The following is an 18,456-nucleotide window of genomic DNA, read 5'->3' as shown; positions in this document are numbered from 1 at the left end:
GTACATTAGGCTGACATAAGGGATGGTTTTCAGGAAGATTATCAGCCTTCTTCTGCGTGCAATGGAGACATACCCCACAGAACAAACTGTGAGTACCAAGAAGAACTCAAGCCTTGTGCTTATCGCATCACAGTAAGTTTATTAGTTAAATAAGAATAAAGGGTTATGCCATGATCATTCCTCATATCAACACAAAAGAAGTTGCAGTTTCACATTCTTAAATTTCAGTTTGATGTTCATAATGCTACCTTATGTATACCTTATGATACATTCAAACACTATGTTGCTCAGTTGCGGAGATGTAACTGATATTTTCTTAAAAGATGTTGTGTAGATGTACATATATCTGGTATATTCATACTGCACCTTGTTCAGGTGTTGAGATGTAGCTGATATATTCATACTGCACCCTGTTCAGATATTGAGATATGACAGATATATCCATACTGGACCTTGTTCAGATATTGAGATATATCTGATATATTCATACTGCACCTTGTTCAGATATTGAGATATATCTGATATATTCATACTGCACCTTGTTCAGATATTGAGATATATCTGATATATTCATACTGCACCTTGTTCAGGTGTTGAGATGTATCTGATATATTCATACTGCACCCTGTTCAGATATTGAGATATGTCTGATATATTCATACTGCACCTTGTTCAGCTATTGAGATATGTCTGATCTATTCATACTGCACCTTGTTCAGATATTGAGATATTTGATATATTCATACTACTTTGTTCAGATATTGAGATATATCTGATATATTAATACTGCACCTTTTTTCAGATATTGAGATATGTCTGATATATTCATACTGCACCTTGTTCAGATATTGAGATATATCTGATATATTCATACTACTTTGTTCAGATATTGAGATATATCTGATATATTAATACTGCACCTTTTTTCAGATATTGAGATATATCTGATATATTCATACTGCACCTTGTTCAGATATTGAGATATATCTGATATATTCCTACTCTACCATGTTCAGATGTTGTGATATATCTGATATATTCATACTGCACCTTGTTCATATATTGAGATATATCTGATATATTCATACTGCACCTTGTTCAGATATTGAGATATGACAGATATATTCTTACTGCACCTTGTTCAAATATTGAGATATGTCTGATATATTCATACTCTACCGTGTTCAGATGTTGTGATATATCTGATTTATTTCTTCGCTATGTTTTGCACACATTCAGGCATATCTGATAAACTAATACACTATGTTGTTGCACAGATGTTGAGAAATGGATGCCTGACTCTGTCAATCTTCAACATCCCTCATGATGTGGTGAGTACTGTCATGCATACCTCTCACCCGGGTAAAGCCCTGGCAAATGTTCAGATGACAATACTGTCATGCATACCTCTCACACGGGTAAAGCCCTGGCAAATGTTCAGATGACAATACTGTCATGCATACCTCTCACACGGGTAAAGCCCTGGCAAATGTTCAGATGACAATACTGTCATGCATACCTCTCACACACGGGTAAAGCCCTGGCAAATGTTCAGATGACAATACTGTAATGCATACCTCTCACACAGGGGTAAAGCCCTGGCAAATGTTCAGATGACAATACTGTCATGCATACCTCTCACACAGGGGTAAAGCCCTGGCAAATATTCAGATGACAATACTGTAATGCATACCTCTCACACGGGTAAAGCCCTGGCAAATGTTCAGATGACAATACTGTAATGCATACCTCTCACACGGGTAAAGCCCTGGCAAATGTTCAGATGACAATACTGTCATGCATACCTCTCACACACGAGTAAAGCCCTGGCAAATGTTCAGATGACAATACTGTCATGCATACCTCTCACACGGGTAAAGCCCTGGCAAATGTTCAGATGACAATACTGTCATGCATACCTCTCACACAGGGGTAAAGCCCGGGCAATTGTTCAGATGACAATACTGTCATGCATACCTCTCACACAGGGGTAAAGCCCTGGCAAATGTTCAGATGACAATACTGTTATGAGGACAGGTATACAGAGGAGGAGATATGATTCTCCACCTCCATTCATTTGACATCATTTGGTGGATAGATTTTTGTTTTGTAGAGTATGTAACAAGATCATGACTTTTGCTGTGGCATTGTTGTTTCTGCACACCAGATGTACTGCTATGAGAAGCTGGTTAACTTTCTACTGCGGATGTTAGAGCGAGCTCAACGAGATGACTACAGTCATCGCATTGGTATCTTCCTCCTCAACTGCTTGGCATGTCAAGTTGATGGCAGAGAGAAAGAGATTGTGGGAAGTCTAGGAGCTATAGAGGTAGGGAAGTCCATTTGATGGCAGAGAGAAATATATTCTGGGCAGTCTGTGCTACAGAGATAGGGAAGTCAAGTGGATGGCAGAGAGAAAGAGATTGTGCGCAGTCTAGGAGCTATAGAGATAGGAAAGTCAAGTGGATGGCAGAGTGAAAGAGATTGTGGGCAGTCTAGGAGCTATAGAGATAGGAAAGTCAAGTGGATGGCAGAGTGAAAGAGATTGTGGGCAGTCTAGGAGCTATAGAGGTAGGAAAGTCAAGTCGATGGCAGAGAGAAAGAGATTGTGGGCAGTCTAGGAGCTATAGAGGTAGGGAAGTCAAGTGGATGGCAGAGAGAAATAGATTGTGGGCAGTTTGTGCTACAGAGGTAGGGAAGTCAAGTGGATGGCAGAATGAAATAGATTGTGGGCAGTCTAGGAGCTATAGAGGTAGGGAAGTCAAGTGGATGGCAGAGAGAAAGAGATTGTGGGCAGTCTAGGAGCTATAGAGGTAGGGAAGTCAAGTGGATGGCAGAGTGAAATAGATTGTGGGCAGTCTAGGAGCTATAGAGGTAGGGAAGTCAAGTGGATGGCAGAGAGAAAGAGATTGAGGGCAGTCTAGGAGCTATAGAGGTAGGGAAGTCAAGTGTATGGCAGAGAGAAATAGATTGTGGGCAGTCTAGGAGCTATAGAGGTAGGGAAGTCAAGTGGATGGCAGAGTGAAAGAGATTGTGGGCAGTCTAGGAGCTATAGAGGTAGGGAAGTCAAGTGGATGGCAGAGTGAAAGAGATTGTGGGCAGTCTAGGAGCTATAGAGGTAGGGAAGTCAAGTAGATGGCAGAGTGAAAGAGATTGTGGGCAGTCTAGGAGCTATAGAGGTAGGGAAGTCAAGTGGATGGCAGAGAGAAATAGATTGTGGGCAGTTTGTGCTACAGAGGTAGGGAAGTCAAGTGGATGGCAGAGAGAAAGAGTTTGTGGGCAGTCTAGGAGCAATAGAGGTAGGGAAGTCAAGTGTATGGCAGAGTGAAATAGATTGTGGGCAGTCTAGGAGCTATAGAGGTAGGGAAGTCAAGTGGATGGCAGAGTGAAATAGATTGAGGGCAGTCTAGGTGCTATAGAAGTAGGGAAGTCAAGTGGATGGCAGAGAGAAATAGATTGTGGGCAGTCTAGGAGCTATAGAGGTAGGGAAGTCAAGTGGATGGCAGAGAGAAAGAGATTGTGGGCAGTCTAGGAGCAATAGAGGTAGGGAAGTCAAGTGGATGGCAGAGTGAAATAGGGTGTGGGCAGTCTAGGAGCTAAAGAGGTAGGGAAGTCAAGTGGATAGCAGAGTGAAATAGATTGTAGGCATTCTAGGAGCTATAGAGGTAGGGAAGTCAAGTGGATGGCAGAATGAAATAGGTTGTGGGCAGTCTAGGAGCAATAGAGATAGGGAAGTCAAGTGGATGGCAGAGAGAAAGAGATTGTGGGCAGTCTAGGAGCTATAGAGGTAGGGAAGTCAAGTGGATGGCAGAGAGAAATAGACTGTGGGCAGTCTAGGAGCTATAGAGGTAGGGAAGTCAAGTGGATTGCAGAGAGAAATAGATTGTGGGCACTTTGTGCTACAGAGGTAGGGAAGTCAAGAGGATGGCAGAGAGAAAGAGATTGTGCATAGTCTAGGAGCTATAGAGATAGGGAAGTCAAGTGTATGGCAGAGAGAAATAGATTGTGGGCAGTCTAGGAGCTATAGAGGTAGGGAAGTCAAGTGGATGGCAGAGAGAAAGAGATTGTGGGCAGTTTGTGCTACAGAGGTAGGGAAGTCAAGTGGATGGCAGAATGAAATAGATTGTGGGCAGTCTAGGAGCTATAGAGGTAGGGAAGTCAAGTGGATGGCAGAGAGAAAGAGATTGTGGGCAGTCTAGGAGCTATAGAGGTAGGGAAGTCAAGTGGATGGCAGAGTGAAATAGATTGTGGGCAGTCTAGGAGCTATAGAGGTAGGGAAGTCAAGTGGATGGCAGAGTGAAAGAGATTGTGGGCAGTCTAGGAGCTATAGAGGTAGGGAAGTCAAGTGTATGGCAGAGAGAAATAGATTGTGGGCAGTCTAGGAGCTATAGAAGTAGGGAAGTCAAGTGGATGGCAGAGAGAAATAGATTTTGGGCAGTCTAGGAGCTATAGAGGTAGGGAAGTCAAGTGGATGGCAGAGAGACATAGATTGTGGGCAGTTTGTGCTATAGAGGTAGGGAAGTCAAGTGGATGGCAGAGTGAAATAGATTGTGGGCAGTCTAGGAGCTATAGAGGTAGGGAAGTCAAGTGGATGGCAGAGAGAAATAGATTTTGGGCAGTCTAGGAGCTATAGAGGTAGGGAAGTCAAGTGGATGGCAGAGAGACATAGATTGTGGGCAGTTTGTGCTACAGAGGTAGGGAAGTCAAGTGGATGGCAGAATGAAATAGATTGTGGGCAGTCTAGGAGCTATAGAGGAAGGGAAGTCAAGTGGATGGCAGAGTGAAATAGATTGTGGGCAGTCTAGGAGCTATAGAGGTAGGGAAGTCAAGTGGATGGCAGAGTGAAATAGATTGAGGGCAGTTTAGGTGCTATATAAGTAGGGAAGTCAAGTGGATGGCAGAGAGAAATAGATTGTGGGTAGTCTAGGAGCTATAGAGGTAGGGAAGTCAAGTGGATGGCAGAGAGAAATAGATTGTTGGCAGTTTGTGCTACAGAGGTAGGGAAGTCAAGTGGATGGCAGAGAGAAATAGATTGTGGGCAGTCTAGGAGCTATAGAGGTAGGGAAGTCAAGTGGATGGCAGAGAGAAAGAGATTGTGGGCAGTTTGTGCTACAGAGGTAGGGAAGTCAAGTGGATGGCAGAGAGAAAGAGATTGTGCGTAGTCTAGGAGCTATAGAGATAGGGAAGTCAAGTGGATGGCAGAGAGAAAGAGATTGTGGGCAGTCTAGGAGCTATAGAGGTAGGGAAGTCAAGTGGATGGCAGAGAGAAATAGATTGTGGGCAGTCTAGGAGCTATAGAGGTAGGGAAGTCAAGTGGATGGCAGAGAGAAAGAGATTGTGGGCAGTCTAGGAGCTATAGAGGTAGGGAAGTCAAGTGGATGGCAGAGAGAAATAGATTGTGGGCAGTCTAGGAGCTATAGAGGTAGGGAAGTCAAGTGGATGGCAGAGAGAAAGAGATTGTGGGCAGTCTAGGAGCTATAGAGGTAGGGAAGTCAAGTGGATGGCAGAGTGAAATAGATTGTGGGCAGTCTAGGAGCTATAGAGGTAGGGAAGTCAAGTGGATGGCAGAGTGAAATAGATTGTGGGCAGTCTAGGAGCTATAGAGGTAGGGAAGTCAAGTGGATGGCAGAGAGAAATAGATTGTGGGCAGTTTGTGCTACAGAGGTAGGAAAGTCAAGTGGATGGCAGAGAGAAAGAGTTTGTGGGCAGTCTAGGAGCAATAGAGGTAGGGAAGTCAAGTGTATGGCAGAGTGAAATAGATTGTGGGCAGTCTAGGAGCTATAGAGGTAGGGAAGTCAAGTGGATGGCAGAGTGAAATAGATTGAGGGCAGTCTAGGTGCTATAGAAGTAGGGAAGTCAAGTGGATGGCAGAGAGAAATAGATTGTGGGCAGTCTAGGAGCTATAGAGGTAGGGAAGTCAAGTGGATGGCAGAGTGAAATAGATTGAGGGCAGTCTAGGTGCTATAGAAGTAGGGAAGTCAAGTGGATGGCAGAGAGAAATAGATTGTGGGCAGTTTGTGCTACAGAGGTAGGAAAGTCAAGTGGATGGCAGAGAGAAAGAGTTTGTGGGCAGTCTAGGAGCAATAGAGGTAGGGAAGTCAAGTGTATGGCAGAGTGAAATAGATTGTGGGCCGTCTAGGAGCTATAGAGGTAGGGAAGTCAAGTGGATGGCAGAGTGAAATAGATTGAGGGCAGTCTAGGTGCTATAGAAGTAGGGAAGTCAAGTGGATGGCAGAGAGAAATAGATTGTGGGCAGTCTAGGAGCTATAGAGGTAGGGAAGTCAAGTGGATGGCAGAGAGAAATAGATTGTGGGCAGTTTGTGCTACAGAGGTAGGGAAGTCAAGTGGATGGCAGAGAGAAATAGATTGTGGGCAGTCTAGGAGCTATAGAGGTAGGGAAGTCAAGTGGATGGCAGAGAGAAAGAGATTGTGGGCAGTTTGTGCTACAGAGGTAGGGAAGTCAAGTGGATGGCAGAGAGAAAGAGATTGTGCGTAGTCTAGGAGCTGTAGAGATAGGCAAGTCAAGTGGATGGCAGAGAGAAAGAGATTGTGGGCAGTCTAGGAGCTATAGAGGTAGGGAAGTCAAGTGGATGGCAGAGAGAAATAGATTGTGGGCAGTCTAGGAGCTATAGAGGTAGGGAAGTCAAGTGGATGGCAGAGAGAAAGAGATTGTGGGCAGTCTAGGAGCAATAGAGGTAGGGAAGTCAAGTGGATGGCAGAGTGAAATAGGGTGTGGGCAGTCTAGGAGCTAAAGAGGTAGGGAAGTCAAGTGGATAGCAGAGTGAAATAGATTGTAGGCATTCTAGGAGCTATAGAGGTAGGGAAGTCAAGTGGATGGCAGAATGAAATAGGTTGTGGGCAGTCTAGGAGCAATAGAGATAGGGAAGTCAAGTGGATGGCAGAGAGAAAGAGATTGTGGGCAGTCTAGGAGCTATAGAGGTAGGGAAGTCAAGTGGATGGCAGAGAGAAATAGATTGTGGCAGTCTAGGAGCTATAGAGGTAGGGAAGTCAAGTGGATTGCAGAGAGAAATAGATTGTGGGCAGTTTGTGCTACAGAGGTAGGGAAGTCAAGAGGATGGCAGAGAGAAAGAGATTGTGCATAGTCTAGGAGCTATAGAGATAGGGAAGTCAAGTGTATGGCAGAGAGAAATAGATTGTGGTCAGTCTAGGAGCTATAGAGGTAGGGAAGTCAAGTGGATGGCAGAGAGAAAGAGATTGTGGGCAGTTTGTGCTACAGAGGTAGGGAAGTCAAGTGGATGGCAGAGAGAAAGAGATTGTGCATAGTCTAGGAGCTATAGAGATAGGGAAGTCAAGTGGATGGCAGAGAGAAAGAGATTGTGGGCAGTCTAGGAGCTATAGAGGTAGGGAAGTCAAGTGGATGGCAGAGAGAAATAGATTGTGGGCAGTCTAGGAGCTATAGAGGTAGGGAAGTCAAGTGGATGGCAGAGAGAAATAGATTGTGGGCAGTCTAGGAGCTATAGAGGTAGGGAAGTCAAGTGGATGGCAGAGAGAAATAGATTGTGGGCAGTCTAGGAGCTATAGAGATAGGGAAGTCAAGTGGATGGCAGAGTGAAATAGATTGTGGGCAGTCTAGGAGCTATAGAGGTAGGGAAGTCAAGTGGATGGCAGAGTGAAATAGATTGTGGGCAGTCTAGGAACAAAAGAGGTAGGGAAGTCAAGTGGATGGCAGGGAGAAAGAGATTGTGGGCATTCTAGGAGCTATAGAGGTAGGGAAGTCAAGTGTATGGCAGAGTGAAAGAGATTTTGGGCAGTCTAGGAGCTATAGAGGTAGGGAAGTCAAGTGGATGGCAGAGTGAAATAGATTGTGGGCAGTCTAGGAGCTATAGAGGTAGGGAAGTCAAGTGGATGGCAGAGAGAAATAGATTGTGGGCAGTCTAGGAGCTATAGAGGTAGGGAAGTCAAGTGGATGGCAGAGAGAAAGAGATTGTGGGCAGTCTAGGAGCTATAGAGGTAGGGAAGTCAAGTGGATGGCAGAGTGAAATAGATTGTGGGCAGTCTAGGAGCTATAGAGGTAGGGAAGTCAAGTGGATGGCAGAGAGAAAGAGATTGTGGGCAGTCTAGGAGCTATAGAGGTAGGGAAGTCAAGTGGATGGCAGAGTGAAATAGATTGTGGGCAGTTTGTGCTACAGAGTTAGGGAAGTCAAGTGGATGGCAGAGAGAAAGAGTTTGTGGGCAGTCTAGGAGCTATAGAGGTAGGGAAGTCAAGTGTATGGCAGAGTGAAATAGATTGTGGGCAGTCTAGGAGCTATAGAGGTAGGGAAGTCAAGTGGATGGCAGAGAGAAATAGATTGTGGGCAGTCTAGGAGCTATAGAGGTAGGGAAGTCAAGTGGATGGCAGAGAGAAATAGATTGTGGGCAGTCTAGGAGCTATAGAGATAGGGAAGTCAAGTGGATGGCAGAGAGAAAGAGATTGAGGGCAGTCTAGGAGCTATAGAGGTAGGGAAGTCAAGTGGATGGCAGAGAGAAATAGATTGTGGGCAGTTTGTGCTACAGAGGCAGGGAAGTCAAGTGGATGGCAGAGTGAAATGGATTGTGGGCAGTCTATGAGCTATAGAGGTAGGGAAGTCAAGTGGATGGCAGAATGAAATAGATTGTGGGCAGTCTAGGAGCTATAGAGGAAGGGAAGTCAAGTGTATGGCAGAGTGAAATAGATTGTGGGCAGTCTAGGAGCTATAGAGGTAGGGAAGTCAAGTGGATGGCAGAGTGAAATAGATTGAGGGCAGTCTAGGTGCTATAGAAGTAGGGAAGTCAAGTGGATGGCAGAGAGAAATAGATTGTGGGCAGTCTAGGAGCTATAGAGGTAGGGAAGTCAAGTGGATGGCAGAGAGAAAGAGATTGTGGGCAGTTTGTGCTACAGAGGTAGGGAAGTCAAGTGGATGGCAGAGAGAAATAAATTGTGGGCAGTCTAGGAGCTATAGAGATAGGGAAGTCAAGTGGATTGCAGAGAGAAATAGATTGTGGGCAGTTTGTGCTACAGAGGTAGGGAAGTCAAGTGGATGGCAGAGAGAAAGAGATTGTGGGCAGTCTAGGAGCTATAGAGGTAGGGAAGTCAAGTGGATGGCAGAGTGAAATAGATTGTTGGCAGTCTAGGAGCTATAGAGATAGGGAAGTCAAGTGGATTGCAGAGAGAAATAGATTGTGGGCAGTTTGTGCTACAGAGGTAGGGAAGTCAAGTGGATGGCAGAGAGAAAGAGATTGTGGGCAGTCTAGGAGCTATAGAGGTAGGGAAGTCAAGTGGATGGCAGAGTGAAATAGATTGTTGGCAGTCTAGGAGCTATAGAGATAGGGAAGTCAAGTGGATGGCAGAGTGAAAGAGATTGTGGGCAGTCTAGGAGCTATAGAGGTAGGAAAGTCAAGTGGATGGCAGAGAGAAAGAGATTGTGGGCAGTCTAGGAGCTATAGAGGTAGGGAAGTCAAGTGGATGGCAGAGAGAAAGAGATTGTGGGCAGTCTAGGAGCTATAGAGGTAGGGAAGTCAAGTGGATGGCAGAGAGAAAGAGATTGAGGGCAGTCTAGGAGCTATAGAGGTAGGGAAGTCAAGTGGATGGCAGAGTGAAAGAGATTTTGGGCAGTCTAGGAGCTATAGAGGTAGGGAAGTCAAGTGGATGGCAGAGTGAAATAGATTGTGGGCAGTCTAGGAGCTATAGAGGTAGGGAAGTCAAGTGGATGGCAGAGTGAAAGAGATTGTGGGCAGTCTAGGAGCTATAGAGGTAGGAAAGTCAAGTGGATGGCAGAGAGAAAGAGATTGTGGGCAGTCTAGGAGCTATAGAGGTAGGGAAGTCAAGTGGATGGCAGAGAGAAAGAGATTGTGGGCAGTCTAGGAGCTATAGAGGTAGGGAAGTCAAGTGGATGGCAGAGAGAAAGAGATTGAGGGCAGTCTAGGAGCTATAGAGGTAGGGAAGTCAAGTGGATGGCAGAGTGAAAGAGATTTTGGGCAGTCTAGGAGCTATAGAGGTAGGGAAGTCAAGTGGATGGCAGAGTGAAATAGATTGTGGGCAGTCTAGGAGCTATAGAGGTAGGGAAGTCAAGTGGATGGCAGAGTGAAATAGGTTGTGGGCAGTCTAGGAGCTATAGAGGTAGGGAAGTCAAGTGGATGGCAGAGAGAAAGAGATTGAGGGCAGTCTAGGAGCTATAGAGGTAGGGAAGTCAAGTGGATGGCAGAGTGAAATAGATTGTGGGCAGTCTAGGAACAAAAGAGGTAGGGAAGTCAAGTGGATGGCAGAGAGAAAGAGATTGTGGGCATACTAGGAGCTATAGAGGTAGGGAAGTCAAGTGGATGGCAGAGTGAAATAGATTGTGGGCAGTTTGTGCTACAGAGGTAGGGAAGTCAAGTGGATGGCAGAGAGAAATAGATTGTGGGCAGTCTAGGAGCTATAGAGGTAGGAAAGTCAAGTGGATGGCAGAGTGAAAGAGATTGTGGGGAGTCTAGGAGCTATAGAGATAGGAAAGTCAAGTGGATGGCAGAGTGAAAGAGATTGTGGGCAGTCTAGGAGCTATAGAGGTAGGGAAGTCAAGTGGATGGCAGAGTGAAATAGATTGTGGGCAGTCTAGGAGCTATAGAGATAGGGAAGTCAAGTGGATGGCAGAGTGAAAGAGATTGTGGGCAGTCTAGGAGCTATAGAGGTAGGGAAGTCAAGTGGATGGCAGAGAGAAATAGATTGTGGGCAGTTTGTGCTACAGAGGTAGGGAAGTCAAGTGGATGGCAGAGTGAAAGATATTGTGGGCAGTCTAGGAGCTATAGAGGTAGGGAAGTCAAGTGGATGGCAGAGAGAAATAGATTGTGGGCAGTTTGTGCTACAGAGGTAGGGAAGTCAAGTGGATGGCAGAGTGAAATAGATTGTGGGCAGTCTAGGAGCTATAGAAGTAGGGAAGTCAAGTGGATGGCAGAGAGAAATAGATTGTGGGCAGTCTAGGAGCTATAGAGGTAGGGAAGTCAAGTGGATGGTAGAGTGAAATAGATTGTGGGCAGTCTAGGAGCTATAGAGGTAGGGAAGTCAAGTGGATGGCAGAGTGAAAGAGATTGTGGGCAGTCTAGGAGCTATAGAGGTAGGAAAGTCAAGTCGATGGCAGAGAGAATTAGATTGTGGGCAGTCTAGGAGCTATTGATGTAGGGAAGTCAAGTGGATATAGTCAAGTCACTTATATTAGAAATATATACACTCTGCTGAATCAGTTTACTTTGTTATAATTTGTGCTCTTTACTATATTGTGATGAGAGAGCTGTGTCAGCTTCCTACTGTTGTTACTGTATATGACATGGTGTTTCTCAGCCTAATCATGAGTGTCAGTATGACTGATTAGGACAGAATTGAGGCCATATATTTTAGTAATAAACATATATTTGCCACAGACGATGTTGAGCATCATTAGACGCAAGCTCCTGGCTGATGTGTGTGATGATGTGATGGAGGTAGCCTGGAGCACCATGTGGAATGTCACAGGTAAGACAGCAGAATAACAGAAGCCTGATGTAACGTTGTAGTGAGTGTCGACAACAGAAGGGCAGAAGCTACCTGGCGACTCCCAGACCCTCACCAGTATTACACTATAAAAGACAATCAATTTCCCAGACCCTCACCAGTATTACACTATAAAAGACAATCAATTTCCCAGACCCTCACCAGTATTACACTATAAAAGACAATCAATTTCACATTGATTATTGCTGTGTTGAGTTGTAAGTGTGGAGCTGTGTTAACTTAGTTATCCGACAGTTGCCCCAATACTGCTGATGAACAGCATGCACTGGTTCAGAGTAAAACCCTGAGAGTTGTCCCTTACACAGAAGAAGATTTCACTCAGAAGACATCTGCTCAGTCTGACAGTTGCAACACAACTTCCCTGTGACAACAACAGATCTGTTTCCACAGTGTGCATCTGTTTGAATAATTCAGCTTCTAGTGCACATATGAGTGATACTTTGAAAGCAGACATAAAAACAACAACATATTTTATAACACACTGCCAGTAATAGTTTAAGACACTCCAAAGTATAGAAGGGTAGCTTAGAGAAAGTTGCAGCATGGGCTGGTTTATTCTGCCTTTGGGTGTGTTACAGATGAGACTGCCGCAAACTGTGAAAGGTTCATGGACAAAGATGGGATGGGACTGTTCTTGAGCTGTCTGGAGGTGGGTTGCCATCCTATTGTTAGAACATGTAAAGTGTACTTCAATGTATGGATATGACAGATTTGTGCAAACCTTAATGTGTTTGTTTCTTATATCTGTTTCCAAGGATTCAACCACAAAATATTGAATTTTATATTATCATCAGATACATAAGTCCCCTATCTTTGCTGCGTGACCATAAATGGTGGTTGTGTAATTCCTGGGGTCAAAGGTCAATGCCCTTGGTCTAACAATCAGAGTCACCGAAGCAGTGCTGCATGCCTCAATATGACCCCCCCCCCCCAGTGCTTTCACCACAATGGAAAGTCAGGGAATCCTAGTGCTAGTTGAGGAAATTCTCATGCTAGTAACCTGCTTCCTACTCACACACTGACATTCATTGGGTTAAACTGGGTGTTTCACTGAGAACACCTCTAAGAGATTTCACGTCAGAAATGTTGTTAATCATGATAACCATCCACTCAAGGGCAGGTAATCATAGTTCAAGTGGGAGTTGTTTCCCTTCATATAGATGCTGTGTGAGTTGATGTTGTTTAGTGTTTTTTGTTCTGATTCGTTACACCTTCTTTGAGAGGTTCTTGGAACACTGTTGGATGCTACTCTGTTAGATGGCTACTGATGCAGGAGGTGTACCAGTTTATCTCATTAAATAAAGCAGTCACCTGATTTATGTCATACCACAAAATGTGATGCTATGCATGGAATGTTTGTTGATGTCATCATATGAATCTGTTAGTAAACTGTTGTTGAGAACATAGGTTGTTGTTGTGAAAGTATATTGTGAGGATTGACCGTGTATCGTTTCAGATCATTAATGTATGAATTGACAAACCAAAGTGCAAACTTTTGTCACGCTATGTGGATTTATATTGTTTGCACATCACTTTTTCGATTCATACCTTAGCAAAAACATGCACACACGCATGCACGCATCACTATGTAACTACAATATTATTCTGGAGCACGACGTTAAACCCTACTTCACCTCACTTCACCAACTTGAAAGGCAATTCCTTGCGACTGGAACAATGAAAAGGAAACTTTACATGTTTGCTTCTACCAATGAACACACCCAATCTGTCATCGCAGCCATATTGAAAAACAATCCTTTGGCCATTACTCATTAAATTTGGTACATGTGTAGTTAGTAGTGGAGCTCAACATATATTTTCTTTTTTTCATGATACTATAAACGTAGACCTTGATTGCACCTTTGTATTTCAGCCATATTGAATACTGAAACTTCTGTTGACCATTACTAAGCCATCTTTATTTTAAAATGGGCAGACATTAGGCATATGTGTTGTTAGTAGTTGGGCTCAACACACCTGTTCTGTTTTGTAAGTATTTTAAATCTTGAGCTTTATTTGACCATGCATCTAAATTCTCTCAAACTGAAATTTTCTGTGCTGTAGTGTAATCTCCATGGAAACCACTGGACCAATTAAGGTGAAACTTCATATATATCCTCGTTTCTACCAATTTGTTTAAGATGTTTGGTAGGTGGTTCTAATCCTCCACAGCAGCATATTGACGAAAAATATTTTAGTTTTTTTCTCAGTCATTTTTGTTTTAATACAATGACATTTGTGACATGTTTGGGTAGTATTGGGCATCAAGACATGTTCCATGTGTTTTGTGACATTTTGAATTTTGACCTTAATTTGAAGTTTTTGTTCTAAGTTCTCTGAAAATACACTTTAGGCTGTGTAAACATCAACTTTCTGTGCAAATCCTATCCCATCATACATCAATTGCATTTTTGTCAAAGGTCAGGGTCACCTTTGAAGTAATTGTGTAGTGTAATTCTATCATACTCTCTCTTGAATGTGGTGCAAATATTGACAAAAGAGGATACTCTACAATGGACTTACATAATATTATTGTGACCTGTGGTTAGAAGATCACTGTCATGTTTATAGATTTACTAGTATCCACAAGTATTAATTCACAGTATTAATGCATTTATAATTACTCTTAGTAAAGACCTTCTTTAGGATCTTAGGTTTGTTCTAATTAAGTCCTGGGTCAAGGTCAACACAGTTGCATCATTAGCTGCCAGTGACTGGAACACTTTTACTTGGACTGTCCTGTGACAGTCCTGCAACTTACAAAGTTGTTTTGATTAAGGTCAAGGTATGGAAGTAATATAATGTAATGAACAGTAGCACACAAATTTGTTTTGCCCTAATTTGTATATTGACCTTGGTTTGACATTGTAATTGTCCTTATCTCATTGCAGAAGTTCAAGGACCATGCTGAGCTGCTTCGGAACATGATGGGACTGATGGTGAGTGAGGCAAATATCTCTAACAAGGCTTTAAAATTAGGGTCCATGAACACTGGTAACCATATGTGAAAATCATAACAGTGAAGTCAGTAGCCATGAATAGGTAGTAATGTTATTTATTGTGGGAGTACTCCTGAGAATGCATTTTAGTAGTGCCTGTTGGTTTTTTTTTCCAAACATTTGGTAAAGTGCAATTTTTGGTATTTGTGACTTGAGTAGTAAAATAATACTGAGCTGATGGTAAAAATGGATAATTCCTTTGAATACCTTACCTCTATGACATCATAGCCAATATTATTGTCAAAGACAGCTATGCAAACTGAGCATGACTTAAAAATACTACCAGCATAATTTTGACGCCAGAATAGTATAATGTATATACGAGGGGTGTCCTGACCCACTTCCGATGGACCTAGTGGAATGAAACTTGGCATAGGTATTAGTCTTTCACCACATAGGAACCACCAAGAGTTACATACTTCTCCTATCATTTTATCCAACTATGGAGACCTCGCTTGTAAAAGACCTCATTTTGCGTCTCAAACCAGGACTTGACTTCAGAAATCAGTGTTTCATCATCTGTGAAACGATTACCCTTCAAAAATGACTTCATGGTTGGAAAGAGGTGGAAGTCAGATGGTGCAAGGTCAGAAGAGTAAGGAGGATGTGGAAGGATTTCATAGCCACAGGACCGCGCTTCTGTCTGGGCAACATGAGAGTTGTGTACTGGAGCATTGTCTTGCAGGAGACGACACTCTTGGTCAGCATGCCACGCCTCTTGAGCTTGATAGCGTCACACAATTTTCGCAGCAGTGAAGCATAATAAGCTCCTGTAATTGTGGTACCCTTTGCCAAGAAATCCATCATCACTACTCCGTGCTGGTCCCAAAACACCATGAGCATGACCTTGCCTGCAGAGGGTTGGACACGTGCCTTCTTTGGGGGTGGGGACTCCACATGCTTCCATTGCATCGACTGAACTTTAGACTCAGGATCATAGTGATGGACCCATGTTTCATCCTGTGTGATAAGTCTGTCAAGAAAGTTTGCCTGTTTTTTTGGCACATGTCCAAAAGATCCTTTGAGCAATTGACTCGTTCCTGCTTTTGGAAAGGTGTGAGCAACCTGGGAATCCATCGTGCAGACACCTTTTGCATGTTCAAATTGTCATGGATGATTTTTTCCACAGACCCTACACTGATCTTGACATCTTGTGCTAACTGGCGGACAGTTATACGTCGGTCTGCCAAAATGGCGGTCTCCACTTGATGGATAGTGTCCTCATCAATGACTGAATCGGGGCGACCAGGAATGGCAGCTGTTACCACATATGTCCGACCACACTTGAACTGGCGATGCCAGTGTTTAACAACGTCATATGATGGGGCATCTTCCCCATAAGTTGCTTTCATTTCATCGAAAGTTTCTTTTGGTGTGCGACCTTTCAAATATAAAAACCCTAATCACTGCTCGGTATTCTACTGGCTCCATTGTCACACCCTACTCGATCATAACACCTGTAAAAGTGGTGAGATTAATAGTTCGGTGCTGCAAATTCAGACATAACCCATAGATACATGTATCATTACACGTGTGAAATTTCAACCAAATATGATAACCCTAAGTGGTTTAGGGGAAATTTTTAATGAACACCCCTCGTATGTAGTCCTCGGTGATGCACAATAGTAGTTTTTGTGGCGTCATAATGCCTATCATGTAACAGTGACAATAATGGGAGAAGTAAAACATAGTCCTAGCCAATGTTATGCTTAGCTAGTGATAATAGTGGGAGGCTATAGTCCTAGCCAATGTTATGCTTAGATAGTGATAATAGTGGGAGGCTATAGTCCTAGCCAATGTTATGCTTAGCTAGTGATAATAGTGGGAGGCTATAGTCCTAGCCAATGTTATGCTTAGCTAGTGATAATAGTGGGAGGCTATAGTCCTAGCCAATGTTATGCTTAGATAGTGATAATAGTGGGAGGCTATAGTCCTAGCCAATGTTATGCTTAGCTAGTGATAATAGTGGGAGGCTATAGTCCTAGCCAATGTTATGCTTAGCTAGTGATAATAGTGGGAGGCTATAGTCCTAGCCAATGTTATGCTTAGATAGTGATAATAGTGGGAGGCTATAGTCCTAGCCAATGTTATGCTTAGCTAGTGATAATAGTGCGAGGCTACAGTCCTAGCCAATGTTATGCTTAGATAGTGATAATAGTGGGAGGCTATAGTCTTAGCCAATGTTATGCTTAGATAGTGATAATAGAGGGAGGCTATAGTCCTAGCCAATGTTATGCTTAGCTAGTGATAATAGTGGGAGGCTATAGTCCTAGCCAATGTTATGCTTAGATAGTGATAATAGTGGGAGGCTATAGTCCTAGCCAATGTTATGCTTAGATAGTGATAATAGTGGGAGGCTATAGTCCTAGCCAATGTTATGCTGCTAGTGTTAATAGTGGGAGGCTAATACATTATGGTGTGAGGGCACAAATACACATTGAGTTACATGGGGAAGTTTTGAAAATTATACTTTTTAATTAAGTTTAGGTTTCAAAAGCCTAATGAACATCTGTTCTTTAGTTATATGTTATATTAGTATTTTAGTTGATAACCTAAGATACTTTAGTACTGATTTTAAGACAAACAAATGCATATGCTCAAAAACTGAAACAAATGCTAGGGTTGGGCTTAGCACACATAAGAAAGGAGTATTTAGTACGATATGCAGGATCCCAACAACTGATAAGGATGGCTGACACTGAAGACGATGACTGTGGAATTGTTTTAGTGTGATGTTGACCAATTTGCAAGAATATTGGCTATGATGTAAGAAAGATAGTATTCTTAGATTTATACACCAATGATGACTATTGTTTGATTTCTGCTACTGCAGATGTGTTGGTCAGTGAGGCAGTGGTGGCCATGGTTGTATGTTGCAGGGCAACATAGCGGAAGTGAAGGAGCTGCGTCCTCGGCTGATGGTGACAGAATATGTCCAGGTCTTCAGGTACTGGAATCAGTAGCAACATCAGAATACTACAAACAAACATTTCAGCACAGTACGTTAGTCAGTAGTGAGCTGCTTGGATGAAGGACCCCCCAAATTGTCTTTGTTAATAAACTACATCCTTGTATTGATGGATATGTATACAGTTTAGGGTTGCCACTAGGCTGTCGGACTGCTGCTTGTTGGCGGCAAAAACAAATGTGTCCTACACCTCTGACATCCTACAGTGACTTGACCAGCCAGAGAAACTGGAGCAACATGGGACATCTCACCACACATTTGCCTTGTGGGTTGTAGGCCTACGTAGTGTAGTGAAGTACTGTAGTGGGACATATGGTAGTGAAGTATTGTAGTGGGATGTATTGTAGGGAAGTACTGTGGTGAGATGTATGGTTGTGAAGTACTGTGGTGAGATGTATTGTAGTTAAGTGCTGTAGTGAGATGTATGGTAGTTAAGTACTGTGGTGAGATTTATGGTAGTGAAGTACTGTAGTGAGATTTATGGTAGTGAAGTATTGTAGTTGGATGTATTGTAGGGAAGTACTGTGGTGAGATGTATGGTTGTGAAGTACTGTGGTGAGATGTATTGTAGTTAAGTGCTGTAGTGAGATGTATGGTAGTGAAATGCTGTAGTGGGATGTATGGTTGTGAAGTACTGTGGTGAGATGTATGGTAATGAAGTACTGTGGTGAGATGTATTGTAGTGAAATGCTGTAGTGGGATTAATGGTAGTGAAGTACTGTGGTGAGATTTATGGTAGTGAAGTACTGTGGTAAGATGCATGGTTGTGAAGTACTGTGGTGAGATGTATGGTAGTGAAGTACTGTGGTGAGATGTATGGTAGTGAAGTGCTGTGGTGAGATGTATGGTAGTGAAGTACTGTGGTAAGATGTATGGTCGTGAAGTGCTGTAGTGAGATGTATGGTAGTGAAGTACTGTAGTGAGATGTATGGTAGTGAAGTGCTGTAGTGAGATGTATGGTAGTGAAGTACTGTGGTGAGATGTATTGT

General features: G+C 43.2%; 1 protein-coding gene and 2 long non-coding RNA genes across 5 annotated transcripts in view; all 3 read left to right on the top strand.

Annotated features, from left to right (window-relative positions):
* Positions 1–18,456, top strand: part of LOC124113769 (protein zer-1 homolog) — a 43,870-nt gene that overhangs the window by 16,104 nt on the left and 9,310 nt on the right. For both annotated transcript variants that reach the window (XM_046474287.2, XM_046474286.2), the window contains exons 8-14: positions 34–88; positions 1,278–1,331; positions 2,168–2,329; positions 11,371–11,461; positions 12,079–12,149; positions 14,392–14,439; positions 17,379–17,446. In XM_046474287.2, coding sequence (XP_046330243.1) covers positions 34–88; positions 1,278–1,331; positions 2,168–2,329; positions 11,371–11,461; positions 12,079–12,149; positions 14,392–14,439; positions 17,379–17,446 — 549 coding nt within the window. The remainder of the gene's footprint in view (positions 1–33; positions 89–1,277; positions 1,332–2,167; positions 2,330–11,370; positions 11,462–12,078; positions 12,150–14,391; positions 14,440–17,378; positions 17,447–18,456) is intronic.
* On the top strand, positions 2,594–6,498 carry LOC125376972. Of its 2 annotated transcripts, none has more exons than XR_007219433.1 (3): positions 2,594–4,454; positions 4,998–6,150; positions 6,332–6,498. It is a non-coding gene; the product is annotated as an uncharacterized LOC125376972 (long non-coding RNA). The 2 variants fall into 2 exon arrangements; XR_007219434.1 differs by having other exon boundaries at positions 4,998–6,392; positions 6,452–6,498.
* Positions 6,527–7,840, top strand: LOC125376973. Its single transcript, XR_007219435.1, has 2 exons — positions 6,527–7,058; positions 7,181–7,840. It is a non-coding gene; the product is annotated as an uncharacterized LOC125376973 (long non-coding RNA).

The sequence above is a fragment of the Haliotis rufescens genome, unplaced genomic scaffold, assembly GCF_023055435.1.
Source record: "Haliotis rufescens isolate VD_foot unplaced genomic scaffold, xgHalRufe1.0.p SCAF_8, whole genome shotgun sequence".
NCBI classification, from domain to species: Eukaryota; Metazoa; Mollusca; class Gastropoda; order Lepetellida; family Haliotidae; genus Haliotis; species Haliotis rufescens.
The sequence above is the reverse complement of the archived record's forward strand: the minus strand, read 5'-3'. Positions and strand labels throughout refer to the sequence as shown.